The sequence below is a fragment of the Lathamus discolor genome, chromosome 3, assembly GCF_037157495.1.
Source record: "Lathamus discolor isolate bLatDis1 chromosome 3, bLatDis1.hap1, whole genome shotgun sequence".
Taxonomy (NCBI): Eukaryota; Metazoa; Chordata; class Aves; order Psittaciformes; family Psittacidae; genus Lathamus; species Lathamus discolor.
Window position 1 is genome coordinate 50,361,928 of NC_088886.1, and position 21,819 is coordinate 50,383,746.

Consider the following 21,819-nt stretch of genomic DNA (forward strand, 5'->3'; position numbering starts at 1 on the left):
AGGACATGGAGCAGGAGCAGTGGGGACAATGTGGCTGGTAGCTATTTTGGGAAACCTGCTCTCTTAACTCTGGGTGGGTGAGGAGCTGAAGGATGGTTTGAGAGTGTTTTGCAAGTGTTTGGGGTTTGGAAAAAACTTCTGGGAGAGACACATTTGGGCATTGAGGATGAGCATCCCCTGAGAGCTCTGAGAGCAGACCCAGCAGATCCTCTGGGACAGGGCTGAGCCAAAGCTGTGCTACAGGTCCCCTTACTGGGCTGGGGTGTCCCTGAGCTGGTTTCCCATCATCGTCCTGGGGTTTGGCAGAGTTTTGCTCCTACATCCTATTATAAGAGCACATAGGGTCACGGCTGTGGTATAGGCTCCTGCAGTGCTGGATGCTAGCTAACCCCAGAGAGGTTGTTACAGCAAAATATGGCAAGTAGAGCTGGAGAATGCCATTGAGTCTTGGTTTGTCCCTGCTGGGGAGAGCTTTGCTGTCTTTGCTCCACTGTGGGAGACATCCTTGGAGCAAGCAATCCCAGGGAGAAGGAGCACTGAGGATTTCTAAACCCCTAATTAAAAAAAAAATTGGTTTAAATACCAGAATTCCCTTGCAGCTCGCTGCTCTGGTTCCACATAAACTGCTGAGATGCTGCTCTTCCTGCTGTTAATGTGTGAGCTTGTCCCATGTGGTGAACAGCCACAGGCATGGGATATTTGGGATGCTCTGTGTGTCTAGGGAATTTTCCTCCTCCCCAGGGCCATTGGTCCTACCTCTCTCTGTTAATTTTCCCCCCCACCCCCGCTTTCTTGGCAGCACCCTCCACTGTCCCCATCATGCACCAGGTGAGTGCCACAATGAGGAGCATCACGCTTTCGTGGCCTCAGCCTGAGCAGCCCAATGGCATCATCCTGGATTATGAGATCCGCTACTATGAGAAGCTGAGCCGCATCTGCACACCCGATGTCAGCAACACTGTGGGCTCCAGGCCAGCAGCGGTAAGCTCAGGCGGAAACCTTGTGATGGAGGTGGGCTGGGGGCACGTGGAACTATTGCGCTGCCAGGGAGGTTGCTTAGGTCCTGAGCTTGCTGGGAGATGGGGAACACCGATGAGGGTCTCTGCCAGCAAGAATCAGAGTGGTGGGATGGGGGGTGGAACAGGCAGCAGGTCACCTGCGCTGGCTTGGGAGGGTGGGAATGATGTGCAAGCAGAGGAAGGGAAGAGACGTGGCCACAAATGCTAATTCTTCTCCTGTGGCAGCATTTCCTCCACTACATCAGTGCTGTTGCTGCCTTGGCTCTGGTATCTGCTAAAGTGAGCAGTGACTCGGAGCCTGGGGTCAGTGTCAGGAGGAAAGGAAGCGATGGCAAGCACCAGGGAGGGCTATCGGGGTTGTCCCTGTGCCGGGTCACTGCCTCCCGCTGCATCCTTTCACTGGCAGCTGTCCTTGCCCGCAGGGGACACACGCTCGACCCTTGCGGTGAACTGTGCCATGGCCAAGCTGTTCATCCCTCCTGTGTCTTGCCAGCTTGAATGAATTCCTCTAAATGTGAATAATTAGGTGATCTCACCAGAGCCCCTTTACAGCAAAACACTGGGGAGCATTGCAGAAAGTGAGATTTGGGATGCATGAGACTTCCAGCAAGGTTTAGCACAAGAACCCTTGTTAGCAAAGCAGGGATCACAGGGGTTGGGGCTCTTGTCAGAGGCCAGTTGCCCTTGAACCTGCTTGAGCAGGGTCTCGTAGGGCATGTTATGGTGTTTCTGTAACTGCATGATGATTCTGCAACGTGCAGGAACATCAGTGGTTCAAAGAGGAGGAATTCGCTGCTCATGAGTGTTTTTGGAGTGGATGGTCTTATTGTTTCCCCACTGCTCCATGCTCTTTGCTATGGTGTGATCAGGAGGGCTGCCTGTGGGACCTCCCCAGATCCTCAGAAGCCAAGCAGAGCTTGTAGGTCCTGTTTCTGTGGGTTTCTCTGCATCAGGGATCAAGGGCAACCAGGAGGGTCTGAGCCTCCTTGCCCAGGCTCCAGTGCTTTCCCTTCTGGAGCAGAACCAGGGCCACTGCTTGATTCCCCTGAAGATAAAACTCATCGCTGCCATCAGTGGGGATGGGTGGGCTGCAGGGCACATCGCCCCCACCACTGTTCCCCATTCCCATTGCATCTGACCGTCTCTCTCCGTGATGCCTTCAGGATCACAATGAGTACAACTCCTCCATGGCCCGCAGCCAGACCAACACAGCCAGGATCGAGGGGCTGCGACCTGGGATGGTGTACGTGGTGCAGGTGCGAGCCCGCACTGTAGCTGGCTATGGCAAATACAGTGGGAAGATGTGCTTCCAGACGCTGACGGATGGTGAGTCTGGGGAGGGGGGCACAGGGAGGCAAAGGGGGTGGTTGTTTTGTTCCAATGACAGCTTCAAGCTCTAATTGGATTAAATGAACTTGCCTCTGCAAAGCTCGCTCCCCGCGGGCAGCATGGCAAAAGCCAGGTGATTTACAGCAGTGTCTTATTAATCGCCAGCTGGAGGAGTAATCTGTTTTGAATCTCCCAGCTCTCTTTTTTTCCCCCTGCTGTTTAGCTGCGGTTCTGTCTTTCCTGCCTCCAGCTGTGGTGGCAGAGACCCCCTGCCACCAGCTGTGAGCCTGGCACTGTGGGGTGGGGAGGACAGGAGGGTTGTAGATCCCTGGAGGTAGGACTCTGGGATGCTCTTATGGGATGCTCAGGACAAAGCTGGAAAGGTCAGAGCCATCACTGAAAGCTGATTTGCCACCCTGAGGTGGTGTGTTGAAGGGAAAGGGCCAGCTCATGACCTTTGTGGCTTCTGGCCTCATGCTGTCGTTCTTCTGGCCCCGGTCCTTCCCTGTACCCACAAATACTAGATCCCTTAAGAGACTAATAACCCATGGGACGGTTTTTCATTAATCCCAGCTTCAGAACTAACCCAGAAGTCAGTGAATGAAGCACTCCTGGAGCAGATGAAGTCCCCTCAGAGAGTCCTTCCCTGCTGCTGCTTGCATGGTTCCTGCTCCACATAGGTGACACCCATGGGTCCCAGCTCTGCTGGCTGCCTTTCCTAAAGCTTTTCTCTTTTCCTAAAACCGGGTCACCCTGTGCTTGCACTCATGTTGAGTGGAGTGGGAGGAGGAGGACCACGCAGGGGACCGAAGGGAAGGAAATGGTAATAAAACCTCCCAGTGCTTTGAATATTCAAGATTAGAGAAGCGAGACGAAAAATCCTGCCTCAAATAAGCAATTAATTGAAATTTAATAAGAACAGATAGTGTAGATTATTAAATAATAATTGATGGTTAGATGAGAATTTCTCAGGCTTTAAGCAGCATGCAGGAGATAAATCTAGTTGCTACTAATTAACCGTGGAGTAGAAAAATACAGATAAAGGGGTGCTTATGTGCTTCTTTTGGAGTGTATTTTATGTTAACTCACAGCCTGGCAGACCTTGCTGGGGACAATTGGAGGTAGGGAGACGTTTCTGGAGAGCTGCAGAAGCCCCCGTGAGCGTGGGGTCTGCTGGATACTGCCCACTGCGGGTGCCCACACCACTAATGGGGCAGGGGAGAAGAGGAGGAAAATGTGGGGAGGCACATGGAGGTTGCAAGTGGCTTTCTTGGGGTTCCTGTAGTCCTCCCTGTGCCACCTTGGCTTTCATCTCAGTCTGCTGCTGAAGGACACAGCAAGTGGCCAAGGGATGCAGGGGGTTTGAGGGATGCTCGGTGCTGTAGTTGCTGTGGCTCTACAAAAGGAGTTGGCTCGTGTTAGATTTGGTCAAAACGGCCAACAGGTTTGAATTTTTTTGAGGGAAGAGAAACTCCGGAGGCATGGACAAAGCCACCCTGTGAACCTCATCTCTGCAGGAAACTGGGCCCATGTGCAGTGGGTTTGACTTCATTCCCAGGCCCTTCTCTTCCACGTTTTTAACCCAAAGTATGTGTGAGCCAAGTGTGACAATCCTTCCCTGTGCAATGCAGCACTGACTCATCACCTGCCTCAACCAACACTCCTGCCTGGATCCCCCTTGTTCCACAGCCCTCCCAGGGGAGCGGCACCCATGGAATCAGAGGGGAGAGGGAGAGTTCATCCCATCCCTTTTCTCTTGCAGACGACTACAAGTCAGAGCTGAGAGAGCAGCTGCCTTTGATCGCGGGGTCCGCAGCGGCTGGGGTGGTCTTCATTGTCTCACTGGTGGCCATCTCCATTGTCTGCAGCAGGTGGGTCCCCATGGGATGTGTCCCTGGAAGTGGAGGTGCTAAGATGTAGCTGGGAGAGATGTGGGTTAAGAAGAGAGGGATGGGAGATCCCATAGATGGAGGGAGTACCAAGCCGTCACTGCTCAGCAAGTGCTGCTTCAGGGGAGCGGTTTGGGGCTGCCGCCAGCCACTGGTCCCTCACGCCTGGCTTGTTTTCTCCCCTTATCTCCCAGGAAGCGTGCCTATAGCAAGGAGGCGGTGTACAGCGATAAGTTACAACACTACAGCACCGGGCGAGGTGAGCGGGGAAAGGTGGGCTGGGGAAATGCTCCTAAACCTGCACCCAGCATGTGCCCCATGCTTCCACCTTCCATGTGTGTGGCAGGGGGATGAAAGCCCCATGGGACAGATGGAGAGGGCCATAGGGTGGGAGTAGAGATGTCCGCAACTGTGTGTCAGGGTGTCTGGGGGGATTTTACAGTGGTGCAGCATTGAGGGTGGGAAGAGTGAGGAGGGGGATCTGGGGGATGAGGATGGATTTGGGGGGAGAGGGAGATGTAAGGTGCAGGGGAGATGCAGGGGGGACAAGGGATGGGGAGAGGATGCTGTGAAGACCTCCAAAGGAGGTAGTGGAGGAGAAAGGTGGTTTTCAGAGGGAGGATCAACTGATTTCCTGCCGCAGCCCAGTATTTGGCTGCTCCTTCCACTGTTGTGTATAATGTCTGCTCAGGTGCCCCTCCAGCAGCCAGCAGGCCATTGTGGTGGCCAGAAGTGATAATAGAGCAACAGCTTCATGAGGTGAGGAGTTGCCACTCAGTGCCCACAGGGTCCATGCCCACAGGATGTGAATCCCATTTATGCTCTCCTAGAGATGTCTCCCAGGTGGAGTTTGCTTTCCTTGTCGGAAGAAACCACCTGCCTGGGGAAGAAACCTGGGCACCTGCTTGGGGAAAAAAGGGATGGTGACGGGATGCAGCGATGGGTGAAGGATGGCTGGAAAGGGTGTGAGCAGGCGGGGAGGGGTGGAGATGGAGTGGTCAGTCTGGCAGAGAAAAACAGGAGTGCTGACAGGGAAGGAGGGGGTTTGGAGGCAGCCAGGTGAGCCCAGCCAAGCCAGCAACAGGACATTAGAACTCTTGACCTTCTCAGCTGCATACCAAACCTTACCAACATGATGGCAGGGCTGTGGGGGACCTTAAGCCTCCCAGCAAACAATAAACTGCTTTCCAAACAACACAGGGTGATGCTTAAATACAATGGACCTGTTCTTTTCCTTCCTCGTTTCTCTGTGTTTCTGCACCTTGGAAGTCAGGGGAAGATTTATTTGATGCCTGATGGCTTGGTCTGTGTCAGGCTGCAGGTGGGCTTATTTCTCCCATTTCTCCTCCTGTTTTGAAATGTTTCACGCCCTGGTTGTGTTCCTAGCTCACCCCAAGCACTCCAAAACACAGGGTGCTCAAACCAGGTGGGAAAGAAACAAAGCATGTGTCTGTGTGTAGTTTTAGAGCTGGGATGTGTGAGGATCAGTGCCAGGAAGACAGGGTGCTGGGGCTCCTGGATGCACAGCAAAACCCTTTCAAGGTTAGCAAGCCTCCAGGCGCTTGGTTATTGCAGATGCTTGAGCAAAACAGGTGGGAAATTTGTGGCCAGCAACTAATGGAGTAACAAGTGCATCCACTGGAACAAATCACCCATGTGTTTAGCAGCAGCACAGCAATTGCAGCTCTGCTGTTCCTCTCAGGAGCACCCCGGGTTTGCCAGCTGATAAGGACTGCCCTGGGCTGGTTCTGGGGTGAGATGGGGTCTCTCAGGTTGTCATTTTTCATGCTTTTATCTCTGCTTCTTCTTTGCTGGGAGCCTTGAGATAGGGAAGATAGGGAAAGCGCCCTGTTGGAGTGGCGGTGATTCAGTGGGAAAGGGTTTTTTCTCTGTCCCAGCAATATTTATTCCCAAGGAAAAATGATGTCAGAAAGAATCTAATGCTGGAGTCAGGGTTGTGGGGCAGAGCGCTTAAACTTTCAGAGTGATAAAGGGTTTGCCGTCATCTGCAGTAGAGATAAATGGCCTAATCCAGTTTCTAGGAGTATTGGGGTGATTTTAGGAGCACAGAGCTTTCTTTGCGGGCAGGCTCAGCGTGGGTTGCCTTTGCTGTGCTCCGGTACCTGGCATTTTGCCTAGGTTTTGCCAGCATAGTGATGATGAGCCGGTGGCTGAGGTTTGCAGAGATGAGTAATGGGTTTAGGTGCCCTAATCCCATTCATTTGGATGGGATGGGCATTAGGGAGGGAGCTAAACCTGGTGTTCATGGAGCCTAGGGGCAGAACCCAGGGCACATCAGAGGGTGTTTGAAAACCAGCCTATGTTGACGGTGGGCAGGAAACTTCAGCATTATTGCCTCCTTTATTTCTTCAATATTTTGATCAGTGAGTCAGTCTCAGTTATGATCCTGTAAATCCCTTTGTAATCCTGGCTGGAGCATCAGCTGCTCTTGTAAAAAAATTTATGGGGCAGTTAAAGTGTATGAGGCAGAGCCGTAAAGGGATTTATGAACTGGGAGATGCACAGATGGCTTCATTGCAGCTTTCCCTGCCTGCCTCCAAGGTGCAGAGCTTTTGCCCCAGGTGGCCCTTTTAGGCATAAGGATGCTCCTGCCCAGTCCCTCTCAAGTCCTGGGTGCCCTGCAAGCAGTTCTCTGTTGGTAGCTGTTTTACACCAGCACTGTCCCTCTGTGAGGCTCTCATGCCTCCTCCTAAATTACTTGTAAAGTGGCTGGGAGCTGATCTGGATTCCCAGTGTGGAGCTGCTCAGGGGCAATGCTGTGGTCCATACATTACTCTGTGATTGCCTCTAGAAGGCCTTTGGGAAACACCAGTGTGACAGAAATCAAACACTGTTGATCACAGTAAGGGCAGGGTGCCTCAGGAAGGAGGACCAGGCAGTGATGTTCCTCCTGGTCTCCTCCAGAGATGACCTTGAGGGGCTGCTACACCATCCCCAGTCCACTTTTGGTTAAGAAATAGCTGATAAAATAGGAAGCTGATCCTCCACAGGGGGGACCGCAGCCCATTTTGGATCCCCTTTGTTGACTATGGTACAACACCAGTCCTCTGCCAAGGCCCAGGGATGGCCATGGGCATGCTCTGACCTGTGGCTGTGCCCCTGGCAGCTCTGCAAGCCCCAAAGCATCCTGACAAGATGTCCGCTAACACCACCTGGGGAATCTGGGGGCCTCTTTTGATTTCTCTGCCATTTGAAAAAGGCAAGATCCCACTTGCTGCATCTCCCTGCAGCATGGTTGGGTCCTGCTGTGTGCACTGCCCCTGTGCGAGGGACCGCACACTTGTCATGGAGGCGGGCCAAGCTCTATTTTACGGCTCCATACAGGTTGTTGATTATAATTGCTGCACTCTGTCAATTTAGTAGCTGCCACAAAGCTATCAGAGGCCTTTTTTGGTAAATAAATATTTCTTCAGTAATGCATAGAGCCTCATAAAGCCCTCACCGTAAAGCCAGCTAATTGTAGTTCATGTCTGTAACTGCTCCCCATTGCCAAGGAAAAGGAAGAAGAAGGATAATAGTGAAGGAACAGAGGCAGAGGGGGAGAAGAAGCCGTGTAGGAGGGGGTCAGGTAGAATAGGGGAGACCAAAGAGGATGTTAAGGGTCTATGGAGGTGGTATATGTAAGGACAGTGATAGCAGCCATCTTAATGGGCGTACAGAGAGTGTCAGGACATGGGGGTCTCCAGTTCTTGGCCATGGCACAAACACTCTTACTTTCTCTCCCTTTTGCTTTGCTCCTGTATTTCCTGCAACAAGGGTCTCCAGGAATGAAGATCTACATCGACCCCTTCACCTATGAGGATCCCAACGAGGCAGTCCGAGAGTTCGCCAAGGAGATCGATGTATCCTTCGTCAAGATTGAAGAAGTCATTGGAGCAGGTGGGTATCGCCATCGCCGCCCATCCCTCCCTGCCCTCTCCACTGCTCCTGCGTGGCCAGACACCCACCTGGAGCAGTTTTCAGGGATGTACGTGTGGTCCTTCACTGGGAAATCCTCAAGGAATCATAGAATTTACTAGGTTGGAAAAGACCTTTAAGATCATTAAAGCCAACTATTACCCCAGAACTGCCAAGACTCCCCACTAAACCATGTCACTAAGGGCCTCATCTGCATGGTTTGTGAACACTTCTAGGGATGGTGATTCCACCACTGCCCTGGGCAGGCTGTTCCAATGCCTGATTATCCTTTGGATAAGGAAATTTTTCCTAATGTCCAAGCTAAACCTCCACTGGTGCAGCTTGAGGCTGTTACCTCTTGTCCTATCACTTGTTACTTGGGAGAAGAGACCGACCCCTACCTCACTACAACCTCCTTTCAGGTAGTTGTAGAGAGCGATAAGGTCTCCCCCGAGCCTTCTCTTCTCCAGACTAGCCCCCCAAGGTCCCTCAGCCGTTCCTCATCACATTTGTGTTCCACAGCCCTTCACCAGCTCCGTAGCTCCTCCCTGGACCCGCTTCAGCACTTTAATCTCTCTCTCGTAGTGAGGGGCCCATAACTGAACACAGGATTTGAGGTGCAGCCTCACCAGTGCCCAGTACAGGGGGACGATCACTGCCCTGCCCCTGCTGGCTATGCTATTGCTGATACAGGCCAGAATGCTGTTGGCCTTCTTGGCTTCCTGGGCACAAGTTGGCTCATGTTCAGCTCCATCAATCAGCACCCCCAGGTCCTTTTCAGCCAAGTAGCTTTCCAGCCACTCTTCCCTAGGCCTGTAGCATTGCATGGGGTTGTTGTGGCCCAAATGCAGGACCCAGCACTTTGCCTTTCTGGACCTCATCCCATTGGCCACAGCCCATCAATCCAGCCTGTCCAGATCCCTCCGTAGAGCCTCCCTATCTTCCAGCAGATCAACACTCCCACCCAGCTTGGTGTCATCCACAAATTTACTGAGGGTGCACTGAATCCCCTCATCCAGATCATCAGTGAAGATGTTAAACAGCACTGGCCCTAACACCGGGCCCTGAGGGATACCATTAGTGACAGGTCACCAACAAGATGTGATAACATTTACCACCACTCTTTGGGGGTTTGGCCATCCAGCCAGTTTCCAGCCCAATGAAGAATACACCTATCCAGGCCATGGGCAGCCCGTTTCTCCAGGAGAACATTGTGTGAGTGTCAAACGCTTTACTTAATTCCTAATAGACAATGTCCACAGCCTTTCCCTCATCAACCAGGTGGGTAACCTTATTGCAGAAGATCAGGTTGGTCAAGCAGGAATTTCCCTTCATGATCCCATGCTGACTGGGCCAGATCCCTGTGTTTTCCCGCACGTGCTTTATAATCTCACTTAGGATCATCTGCTTCATGACCATCCCTGGCACTCAGGTCAGGCTGACAGGCTAGTAGCTTCCGGTGTCCTCCTTGCTGCCCTTTTTGTAGAGAGGTGCCATGTTGGCCAATCTCCAGTCCTCAAGGACCTGCCCACTAGACCAGGAAGCCTCAAGACATCAGGTTTTATGATGAATGAGGGTGGACACAAAGTTGGTTTGTGTTCTCAAAGTTCCTATGAGGCAGGAAAAGCTCTATGAACATATTTGCTAGATGACAGTGGGGCCTCTTGGGATTTCCCATTTGGCTTTTCCATGAGATAGCAAGAAAAAATCAGATCTCGCTCTAGTCTGTGCCATATTTCCATACATATGTATATATACACACGCATGCACATATCTGTATGTCATCTGTGCTGGTTTTATTGCCATTTTTAAATTAACGTGTCACACTTGTAGAAGAGAAAGTGAGAAGCCAAGGGGAAGTTGCAATGAAGCAATGAGCTAGTTTGATTGGGATCAAGTTCAGCGATGTATCAGCTGCCCTTTGCTACTCATCAAGGCAAAGTGGCTGCAAACCTGGCTTAAGCATAATCCCTCCACAGGCAAATTTTGCCTTGGTGAAGGAAATACTCTCACACTGAAAATGAGAGGACGTTTTCTCTGCATTTTTAATCAGAGGGCAGCAATGCAAACAACACAACTATTTTCCATTCCAAGATAAGTGATGTGCAAAAAGGCAACTGAGATTATCAAGGCCGACAACTGATATTTGAGGTAGTCCTTAAATGTTGTTGCTCTTGCTCTGCAAATCCTTATTAGGGGGGATGCAAGAGCAACCCCAGCATCTTCTGTCGGTGCTGGATTCTGTCACCTTGGAGAAGGTTGCAAGCCTAAACACATTCTCAGCAGCAAACATTGCCCCTTTTAAAGAGGACAGGTGAGTAGATTTATAGAGGAGAGTATTGCTGAAGGTAATTCCTCATCCAGTTGGTTTGGAGACCAAGCAGCTCAAGGTACCATTATGCTTTGCAATGTTTTTTGTGGAGGAGTAGGTAGTAGCGGATGGTCTTGCACTTGCAGGGGAGTTTGGAGAAGTGTATAAAGGACGCCTGAAGCTGCCTGGCAAGCGGGAGATCTACGTGGCCATCAAAACACTCAAAGCTGGCTATTCCGAGAAGCAGCGCCGGGATTTCCTGAGTGAGGCCAGCATCATGGGGCAGTTTGACCACCCCAACATCATTCGGCTGGAAGGGGTGGTGACCAAAAGCCGACCAGTCATGATCATCACTGAGTTCATGGAGAATGGGGCCCTTGACTCCTTCCTGCGGGTAAGATGCTGGCATACCTCTGCCTTAATCAGTTAGGGCAGGTGGGTAGTCCTCTGTGGAGGTGCAGCATCCTCCTAAGATTGGGCTGAAGAGCTCTGGGGTCTGTATGCTCACGCCAGTGCCTGCTCTTTCTGATTGCAGCAAAACGATGGGCAGTTCACAGTGATCCAGTTGGTGGGGATGCTCAGAGGAATTGCTGCTGGGATGAAGTACCTTGCAGAGATGAACTATGTGCACCGAGATCTGGCTGCCAGGAACATCCTGGTCAACAGCAACCTGGTGTGCAAAGTGTCTGACTTTGGCCTCTCGCGCTATTTGCAGGACGACACGTCCGACCCTACCTACACCAGCTCCTTGGTACGTACCTTGTGAGGTTTTGTTTTGCCCAGCATCCCCAGTGCCTGCCCTGCATCTGCTGCCAGCTGGACCTGGGGGAAAGGCACTGGATGTATGCTCCAGAGATTCTACCGTGGGTGGGAGCATTTCAGGAGGATTCCCACCACACAGGCTTGTGCCCCAAAGCCCCTGGCTGTGGTTCCCACCCATCATCCTCTTTTGCCTCCTTTCTCTTCCTCCCTTTATGTTTTTTGCATCACTCCTCCTCCAAGCACCTTTTTGCCCTTGGCAGTAGCTAGATAAGCCCCTTCCTTCTCCTCTATGAAGGGAAGGTGCATGGAGGAGTCACTGCAGAGACAGAAAGGGAGATCACAGCGTCTCCCGATGGCACAGCAATGGCATTTTAACTCCCTGGTGCTCCAGGTCTGGTCTGCCTTTCTCTGCTGGAAGCTTGTTCCAGCATTAATTGAAGAGTCAGCCCTAATGGAAGTTCTGCTGTTCCCCAGCCACCCTTCTCATCCCTAATTAACTCATTTCTAGGTAATGGCAGCCCCACTGTCCCTTTGCTTCCTGCCACCCCAGGAGGCACCCAACTCCCCACTATGACCATTCTCTGGCCAGCAAGCTCGTGGGACCCTTAGTGGTGTTAAAGATGATTAGAGAAGAAGGGAATGAGCAACCCGTTGGCCTCTTCTAATAGATTAATTAAAAGACTGTGGACTGGGTGCAAGCACAAGGCAGCACTGACTCCTGTAGCAGCAGTTTCTTGGGCTCCAGCCTCCAAAGTGGGAAACCTGTGGAGTGCCTTTAAGGCTGACTTTGTGTTTTGACCCAGTTGCAGCCCGTTGCTCTTCATCCCCTGCTCATGGGATGTTCCCCCCTACAATGGACCTGCCCTACTCTTTGCCCAGACCTACCCTGCAGGCAGTGGTCTTGGGTCAGACACCCAGCAGTAGCTGCTGGGATGAGGTATGAAATAGCCTTTCCACCTCCTTTAGAGATAAAAGAGGTTGTCTCATCTGTGTTTTTATTTAATTTAGGCCATAATAGATCTGCCCGGCAGCTGGGAAGTGATGCTGTGCCTGCGATTACATCACTCTGCCTCCCACAGCAGGTTTTTAGCTCTGGGGAAAAGGCAGGAAAAACAACCTAGCAGTTAATTTCTCCATTTGTAGTTATTCAAATCTCATTTTTTGCCATTCATCTTTCAAGAGCAGCTGACACTTCGGCAGAAAGCCTACGCAAAACAATTGCGCTGAATGCTTTACAATGCAGCTCTGCCCCCAGTAAATACCGGACATGTCTGTGGTTTTCCTTCATCCCTTGGCTGGTTTTGCTGTTATTTCAGGGTTGCTTTCCCTTGGAGCATTCCCTCTGTACACACTGTCCCTCCACAGCATCCCTGTCCTCTTGGCATGGCCTCCAGCCCTTCCCATCCTGCCAGCAGCTAATGGGATGGTTTGAGACACTGAGCCTGATTTTGAGCCTTTAGGAGAAATGAGGGGCCCTGTGTCAAAGGTGCTTTCCTATTTTGGTGCTTTCTGAGTCTCCTTTGAGGCTTAAAGGTGTTCTATTTGCATCCCTCTCCAGAAGTGGGGCTGGAAGGGCCTTCCAGCTGTTGTGGGAGCCCTGATGATACTGAAGAGAATGCTTTTAGGTTAGACCTTGTTTCCATTGAAGGCTGATGCATCGGGATAGCTGTGGCTTCTTAGCCTGTGATAAGCGCTAATGCATTCCTGCTAATAGCCCTTGTCACCTGTTGTCTCCCTGGGTAAGGGACCTGGGGACAGGTTACTGATGTGCTGGGTCCTGTAGGGCAGCTGGACTGGGGAGGTGTCATTCAGGGGTCACATGTGAGTGGGATAAACCCTTTTGTTTTGCTTAGTGAGGCCTTTCTGTGCAGGTACATGATACATCCATGGACATGTTTTTGGCTCCTGTCTCCTCATCACATCGGGTACCACCAGCTCACTCCTTGGTGGCATCCCCAGGACTGGCAGCCAGGGCTGTGCAGAATGGCTCCAACCTTGGCTCGTGGATGTCCACCCTCCTGTGCCAAGGAAGCTGTTTCTCAGCTGCTCTCCCTTTTTCCTTAGGGGGGGAAGATCCCCGTCAGGTGGACAGCACCAGAGGCCATTGCTTACCGCAAGTTCACCTCGGCCAGTGACGTCTGGAGCTATGGCATCGTCATGTGGGAGGTGATGTCATTTGGAGAGAGGCCCTACTGGGACATGTCCAACCAAGATGTAAGCACTGGGGGTCATTTACATAGCTCTGGAGGTGGTGGTGGTGGGCTTATTCCCAAAACAAATCCCTGCCTGAATGGTTATCTGCTCTTTCACATAGCCTCGGCAGCACTCAGTTTCGGAGATGAAACAGGCTAGGGAACAGGAGGATGCAAGGAGGGAAATTGGGAAGAAAAGCCAGTGGGCTGGTAATTGGACTTCAGCAAGCCGCAGGGCCTTTGAAAATGTTCAGAGGGTTTGCGAGCAGGGAAAAAGCTTTGGTAGTTGGACTGCTGTACTCCGATGTGATCTGCTGAGATAATGAGTGGCAGCTCTCCGCAGAGAGGAACTGCGGTGCACGGAGCATCAGAGCAGAGATTAACCTCTGAGGGCCCCAGCTCCGTCGGAGCCAGGAACGTCTCCTCCTGCTCCCTTTGCTGCTGATCAGATGGGCTGGCAGCTGCCCTCCCAGTCTGTGGCAGCACTGCCTGTAGCACCTCTGCCCGCACAAGGAGCTTGGCTCAGAATGAGTGGCAGAGGTGGCTTAGCCACTGCTCTGTCTGTGTTTTCCTCCTATTTGAGATCTCCAAGTACCTCATCCTCCTCACATGCTGCTTTCTTCCCCACTACCCTGCAGGTCATCAATGCCATTGAGCAGGATTACCGGCTCCCACCACCCATGGACTGTCCCGCTGCCCTGCACCAGTTGATGCTGGACTGCTGGCAAAAGGACCGCAACACCCGTCCTCGCTTCACTGAGATAGTCAACACCCTGGATAAAATGATCCGCAACCCGGCAAGCCTCAAAACTGTGGCTACCATCACCGCTGTGTGAGTCTCCTGGCGCACGGGGGATGCTCTCAGGTCTGCATCCCAAGCCGTGGCGACAGGCTCCCTGCACGGCTTGTTGCTGCTGGAGGGAAGGATAGGAATTCATCAATCGTTTGCCAGGCAGGGGGGGTTTCTGTCTTTGCTCTGCCTGACAGGCAGACAAAGAACACATAGTTTTCAGTCAAGCCACAGCAATAATTCTTTGCTATTGATTCTTTATGGTGTGTGACCATGCGTGTGCAATGTCTGTTCTGCCAGTGTCTCCATCCCTGCAGCTCCTGCAGCTGGATTACAGCGTGTGAGGTTGCAAAGTGCTGCTCAGTAGAGCAGTATTCCCATGGGACAGGCCTTCCTTATTGGCCTTCCTTGTCTCAGGCATGTGTGAGAAGCAGGACAGTGCTGGGGGATGCACAAGAGCACAGGCTTGGGGAGGGCATCTGTGCACTGGCTGGGCTCTTGCATGGCAGCCTGTAGGCACTGGTTAGGCTTGTCCCCAGCGGTGTGTCCTCTTGCAGGCCTTCTCAGCCCCTCCTTGACCGCTCCATCCCCGACTTCACTGCCTTTACCTCAGTAGATGACTGGCTGAGCGCTGTGAAGATGAGCCAGTACCGAGACAGCTTCCTGACTGCTGGCTTCACCTCCCTGCAGCTTGTTGCCCAGATGACATCCGAGTAAGTTGAGTGCCATGTGAGGCATGACTGAAAGCTGGATGCTGCCCAGGGCAGGTTGGGGTTGAGGGTGGTGGGAAGGTCAGTTTAAGGCACCTGCAAAGGAAGGGTGTGAGTATCCATCTCACTGGTCAGCTGAAGCACCCTGAGTCTGGAGGTGGCTGTGTTCACCATCTGGGGGTCAGTTTGTGGGTCTCCCTGCTCTTGGTCCCACTTTGTCCCAGCGGACAGGGCTGCACTTGGGCACTGTGGCTGTTCTGCTGCTGAAAAGCATGGACCAGCTGAGTTTACATCCCTCACCACACCAAGAGACAGCAAACCAAATACACCAGCCCTCAGCTGCCCACTGATATTTCTCTGTCTCTCTGTCTTCCAGAGACCTCTTGAGAATAGGGGTGACTTTGGCTGGGCACCAGAAGAAGATCCTGAACAGTGTCCAGTCCATGCGAGTACAGATGAGTCAGTCTCTGACCTCGATGGCATGACGTCCCTTGTTCGATGGGGAAGGGGACGGGGAGGGCACGTAGCGGAGGGGCAGAGGTGGGAGGGGAGGAACTGACAGGCCCCATGGGGCAGCGTTTGGAGAGGTGCTGCCGCTGCCTGGGGACTGTGACCGCAGATGAAGGATGTTCCTGGGACTCATTTCTAACTGGTGACTTCCGTTCCTCACCAACAAAAGCACACTTACCAATGTCATGGGGAACAGCTTATAAATACATATAAATATGTACAAATCATATATTTAAAAAACAAAACAAACACAGAAAAACAATGAAGACAAACCAATGTGCGTTGGGGAAGCAAACCCAAACCCTAGAGACCAGACTCCAATCCCACCACCAGTGAGCAGTGGTCAAAACTGAGAAGGGGGAAGGGAGAGGCATGAGATGGAGCGTCCCATCCGGAGAAACCACCTTCCTTTTCTTTTTTTGACCTCCCTCCCTGCCCTGTCCTTCCCTGCTCACCCCACTCCCTTCTCTGCTCATGGACTGGGCAAAAGTGTCCTGAAGACTTCTCCACAGCTCCCTGCCATCCCACCCAGGTGCTGCTCCAGCAACTACCAAAGGACTTCGCTGACCACTGCATGGAGGATCCGACTCAATCCAGTTAATGTCTTCATATTGAAGAAGTGATGTACCTTCAATAGAAAACCTTGGGGTTTTTGTTTTGGTTTCTTTTTCTTTTTCTCTTTTGCTTGCGTTTTTTTTTCCAAAAAGGAAAAAAAAAAAAAAGGATTTAAAAAGATACCAGTCCATCCTGGAAAACAGAAAGAGGTGTTCCCATGTGTGTGTGCGCTCGTGCGCGTGTGTACGTCATTACCCTACTGTGGACTCACTGCTTGTCCGTAACCGAAGATCACTGCTGATCCTGCGGCCAGCAGCCAGCTGGTCCCCAGCCCAGGGGGGAGCAGGGGTTGTGACCACAGCTCCCAGGAGTGGGAGGGAGCAGGGAAGTGCCCAACAGCGAAGCATCCTGCAAGCAAGGAGGATGCCGAGGGCCGGCCGGTGCGATGGGGACGGGATGGGACCGGAGGAGCCGCTGTGTGGTTGTGACTGGGTTGGTGACTGCTGGAGAAGGAGGAGAGGTGCTCTGGGAAACAGACTGCTAAGGCCTCCCGAGCCTCGGCAATGCGCAGAAGATGGCTATGGAGGACTTTTTTCCCCATCCTGCGGACCTAAGGATTTTGACATTGATTTACAGACTTAGGTTTCACGGCTTCAGAGGTAGGTCCATTAGTCTTGTGTGTGTCTCTGTCCATCCATCCGTCCTTTCTCTGTGTTTTACTACTTGCTTCCTTAAAGCCTCTTCCAGTGAATGTTTCCCTGTGTTTAATTTGATTTTCCTTTTGTTCCACCGTCGGTCTCCTTTGCAAATTGATCTAGTTAAAATTACTAGACGCGTGTCAGTGTTTACACAGAATATTGTAAGACTGGGCAATCTAACTTCCCTCTGTGGATCGCATTGAGAGTTTATAAAATGAATGAACTCTTAATAAGGCTTTTACTTAGATGGTTGTGTGCAGGCTGTAATGATCCATCACCATGGTCTTGCAGGCACTGCACTGGCAGCAAGCAGCACCCACATGGCAGGGAGAGCAGCGGCATGGGCAGGCTGCCCACTGTGCCTCAACGGCTGCTGGTCCCTGCTCTCGTTTGGTGGCCTGTACATGTGTGAGAAACTCTTTGTCCTCCTCGAGCATCCACCCCCACTGTGGGGATGCCCCACATCTGCTTGCGCCGTGTTGCATCCATGTGTTGGAGATACTGCATCCTCCTGGGCTGCGGGGGTGCCCCACATCCAGCTGTGCCGTAGGGATACCTTGTGTCTGTGCTGTGGGGGTACCCATATCTGGCCGTGCCGTGGGGATGCCCTGTCCATCAGTGCCTGGAGGATGTCTCCTGTCCACCTGCGCTGTGTGTTTTCCCCCTTGTCCTTTCTTGCTGTGGAGATGCCTCACATACAATCACACCATGGGGTTGCTCCTTGTCCATCTGCACCATTGGATTGCCCAACACCCGTTTATGCCATGGAGATGCCTCACCCGATTTGCTTGCTACCACTGAGCGCAGGAGACAAGCTCTTCCTCTGCTGTCACCAATGCCTGTCCATGTGTCCTGGGTGTGAGCATTGTGTCCTGTGCTGCTCTCTAGCTAGGGGACCCCCTTGTGTCCTATGGAGAGTATGTAGTTGGTTCAGGAGGATGGTGGCTGACACCACCAGCAGATGAAGGACCCTGGTGATGGGGTGCTTTTTACACCTGCAATTTTAGTTCTTTAATTGCCTGAAGAAGATGACCCAGTGCTCTGCTGAAGAACAGGAACTAACGAGATGCAGGAATGAGCTTGTTTCAAATCACTGAACTCCCCCCAGAGAAGGAGATGGAGAAAAACACCCCTTGTTTACAACAGCAGGGACTGCTCCTCGTCCTGTCTGATAGACAATCGCTAATACCTCTTGGGATACTCACGGCCCAAATCTGTATTCCAGGATGTTGTCACACGGAATACAACATGCAGATGGAGCGGGTGCTGTGCATGCTAATACGCTGCCTTGCCACATTGATATTCGCTGGCAGTGAAGGATCCTTTGTGGGGTTTTTTTATGATTTTTATTAGAAAGAAGCTAAAGGCATTTAAAGAAGCAAATGACAGCAACACAGGCTAAATATCAAAACCCCACCTTTATGACTCCCATGGTGTATGTCGCCTGGCTGTGCAAGCACCTGTGGAGCAGCTGGTTCGGCAGCCCTGCTCTGCATCCTCCTGCATGGAGGGACGATGTGATGGCACCACAGCCCTTTCTTAGCATAAAACCTGTAACATGAAGCATTGAGTCCTGCACATCCAACCCAGCAGACGGGGTACCCACAAGTGGATAAACTGGCTGCCCAAGTACTCAGATGCTTTCAGAGATACTGAGTACTGCTTTAACGTCTTGGTTTGATTTCCCAGCGTGGGTGATGCTCATGACCTTCCCTGGCCCTTGGCTCACCCGAGCTGCCAAGCACCCATAGACAAAGTACCACCGTTGCCTTGCCCATGGCATGGTGGCTGCAGGCAAGTTTCTGGCTTGCAAGGAACTTGTGCTGTGGGTTTCAGCATGGAAAGGAAGCACATCTGGGCCCCAGGACTGCCACTGATGGAGGAGGGAGAGGCTTTTGTCTGAGAGTGGCACCATGTTTGCATAGCACAGGTTTGCAGCCTTCCCCAGGCTTCACAAAGCCTTTCTGTCCAGGAATGATAGCATTATCTCTGCCTAGTCATGACAGCATGGTTGTGTGTCTTTGTACTGGCTCTTCTTTTCCTTCATCAGATGCCAAGGAGGAAGCTCTCAACAGGGTAGGAGGTGCAGGGCCCCATCAAAGAGGTGCTGCCTAAGCCAAGGCTTGCTGCCAACACTCAGTCCTCTGTGTCAAAAGGAGACTCCTGAGTTCTTGGCTGGTCATTGGTTGGTCCAGGTCATTTAAGAAGTCTCCTTCATTAGCGATGTTATGGAGAAGCAGTTGAGATGCTCTCACTTTGCCTTGTGCAGAGGTGGGGCAGGAGCCACAGGCAGTGGTGGGAGCTGGGGCTATGTTTTTGTGCACTGAGGAGTGGTGCAGTTCTGGATCCATTGGATGCTTTGCCAATGTGGAGCAGTTCTGCCAAATGTAGGGAAAAAAACCCACATTTGGCAGAAAGAAAAAAAGTGAGGAAAAAAGAAAATGAAACCACTAACTGTGGTCTAAAAATGAAAGCTCCTGTTTCACATCGTCTTCTGATCCATTGGAATTCCTTTCTTAGATCCCAAAAGGTAAGGGATGGCTCAAAATTTATTCCCCCACCCCCCCTCCAGTTTTGGTTTGCACAGAAATGAAAGTTAGAAAAAGGTTTTTCTGGTCAAAATGAACCAACTCCACGGACCTTTCCTCTAGGCTGGGTTTTATCCATCACATAGGGTCCTGGTAAGTTCATCTGCCGTGTGCTAGTGCTGGGAAGTGCCCTTCACTGGTGGACTCTGCTGGGGTGGGTTGTAGCTTCTTGTAGCTGAAGCTCATTAATGGCACCTTGCTCCTCTGATTGCTTCTGGCTCCGTGCTTAGGAGCAGCACTTGGATGCGGTTGCTCGCCTGGGTTGCCTTCAAATGAGCCCACCCTGTGCTTGCCGTGCTCCTGTCCTTTCACAGGAATGCTTGGCAGTTGTCAGCTCCTCTACATTCCTATGGCAACTGCAAAAACCTCAGCCCTTTTGTGTCTTTCGTGTGTGTGTCTGTGTTGGCTTTGTCTTTTTTTTCATGTTGTATTACATTAAAAAAAGGGAATTTTGCTACAAAAACCCTTTTCAGACCTTGGCCACAGGTCGTGGTGTGAGAGTGAGTGGGCAAGGTGATCCCATCTGGGCTGGGTGTTGCTAACTGGCTTCACATTGCCCTCTCCCTTCTGCATCCTCCAGTGCCAGCCCCCCTGTGTAGCCCCCCACAAAAACCCCCACTGACAATTCAGCTGCATCTTTTCCCCCAGGGCTCTGCTGTGTCTTTTGTACAGCCCTATCCCTGGTGGGCTGCACTGTGCGCGATGGAGGAGGCAGCAGCAGCTTTCTCAATAGTAGTAATTAAAACGAGATGTCGTGCCGCTGCAAGCGAAGGTGAACTCAGCCACTTGCACATCCAAGGAGAGAAGGGAGCTTTTGAACGTGGAAGAGGAGCATGTATTAATAGCATTATTATGTGCCTCTTTCTAGAAAAAAGAAAAAAAAGGAATGTATTTTATGCCATTTAATGACCTTCAAATTAACAGTTCTTTGAAAGCACTTATGTATATTTAATTTTAAATGTTGCTGCAAGTCAGAGCGGGGCTTGCGATGAAAACAGCAGGCAGCCAGTTTTTAAATAACAGCGAGTTCAGACCATTATTTCTGAGCCTGTCAGCTTTTGGTGCTTGTAATGCTCCTTTCCCCAGAGAAAATGGGGCTGTCTCTCGTGTTCCTCTTCCCTTCTCCTCCATCTCTGCCCCAGGAGCTCCCTCGCACCAGCCTGAGCCCTGCAGGTTCTCTTCTTCCGCTTTCTTCTCCTCTGCAGGGCAATGGCATCCTCTTGGCAAGCCAGTGGGGAGGATGCTGATTTGGAGTGAGGGAAGGGTTGTATTGGGGTTGATTTGCAGTGGTCTTGTCAATAAAACTGGCTGCATCCCTGCCTGCTGGTTGAGGACTTCCCTGTGGGAGTCAGGGGAGCATCACAGCTCGCCTGTGGCCTAGCATAAATCATTGGGCATCACCTATGGAGGGTTTTTTTGCACTGCCACCAACACCTTTGTTGTATGATGGGGACAGGCACGTTTGCATTTGTCGGGGTCTGAATTAATGCTTTGGCCTCTGATGCATAAAAGCTGCCGATGTATTTGAGCCACTCTATGTTCACTTGGAAATCTTTACTCTTAAACATCGAATTTGACTTTAAAGAAAAAGGGATCAATCGGTTTCTAAGATGAGGAATGGATTTATAGACCCTGCGATGGATTTTCAAGCTCTCCCTCTCTCCAAGGCCAGCCATCCTCTTCCAGCTGCAGATGTAAAGGGAGATGGTTGGGGCCAGGGTTTCACATCCAGCTTGTGCATTCATCCAGGTGCTGTGTGTCTCCTGCTTCCTTAATGTCCCCACTGTGCAAGGAGCTGCAGGGGATTATTTAACCACCATGTCATCATCTGCATTGGTGCCTCTTCTGTGAAGGATCCTGCCAGAGTGGGTGCTGATCTAATTATGACTTGGGAACCTTCCATATTATCTTCAAAGAGCCTGAAGAAGACCTATTTCAGCAGTTCCCAGTGAATCTCCTCTGTTTCAGAAGAGCCAGAAGGTTCCTAAGTGATGATGGAAAACAGACAAAGTCCATGCCCATGGGACTCCCATGGCACTCCCATGGCGAGTTATTTCACCCTGTCAGTGATTACTCCGTTGCTCCTGTTTCAGCTTATATTTTTCATAAAATTGGTTTGTGTTGGATGAGTCCTTTAAAGATCATCTTGTCCAACTCTCGTGCCATGGGGGAATGGCTGTGCATGTCCCAGCTGAGCTCAACCATCTCCAAACCCTGTCTCTGGGAGGTGTGAGAGCTGCCATTCTGTTGCGTTCTCCCAGTTTTGGTGTGCTTGGGTTGTAGTTCTGCATCTTTGTCTTGGGGGATGTCTGCTGGCTTGTGTCCATTTGTCATTGGACCATGATGGACTATATTGCCATCCCAGGGTTTGGCTTGGAAAGAGGAGCAGATGCAGCTGCTCTGATCAGGAGAGGGAATGTGAGATGGGAACCAGGCAAATGCCTTTGGGTACTGTAAGTATCCATGGCACTAAATTTGGTCTCTTGGTTCATAGAATCCTAGATTGGTTTGAGTTAGAAGGGACCTTAAAGCTTAGAGAAGAAGTTCA

The 21,819-nt window shown here is 51.4% G+C and overlaps 1 protein-coding gene across 1 annotated transcript in view; it reads left to right on the plus strand.

Moving 5' to 3' along the window:
* Window positions 1-16,105, plus strand: part of EPHB1 (EPH receptor B1) — a 68,747-nt gene extending 52,642 nt beyond the window's left edge. The window contains exons 6-16 of the mRNA XM_065675159.1: window positions 800-981; window positions 2,183-2,345; window positions 4,111-4,219; window positions 4,432-4,496; window positions 8,015-8,137; window positions 10,613-10,860; window positions 11,002-11,217; window positions 13,293-13,442; window positions 14,059-14,252; window positions 14,768-14,923; window positions 15,297-16,105. Coding sequence (XP_065531231.1) covers window positions 800-981; window positions 2,183-2,345; window positions 4,111-4,219; window positions 4,432-4,496; window positions 8,015-8,137; window positions 10,613-10,860; window positions 11,002-11,217; window positions 13,293-13,442; window positions 14,059-14,252; window positions 14,768-14,923; window positions 15,297-15,405 — 1,715 coding nt within the window. The 3' untranslated portion in view covers window positions 15,406-16,105. The remainder of the gene's footprint in view (window positions 1-799; window positions 982-2,182; window positions 2,346-4,110; window positions 4,220-4,431; window positions 4,497-8,014; window positions 8,138-10,612; window positions 10,861-11,001; window positions 11,218-13,292; window positions 13,443-14,058; window positions 14,253-14,767; window positions 14,924-15,296) is intronic.
* Window positions 16,106-21,819: the final 5,714 nt, after the last annotated feature.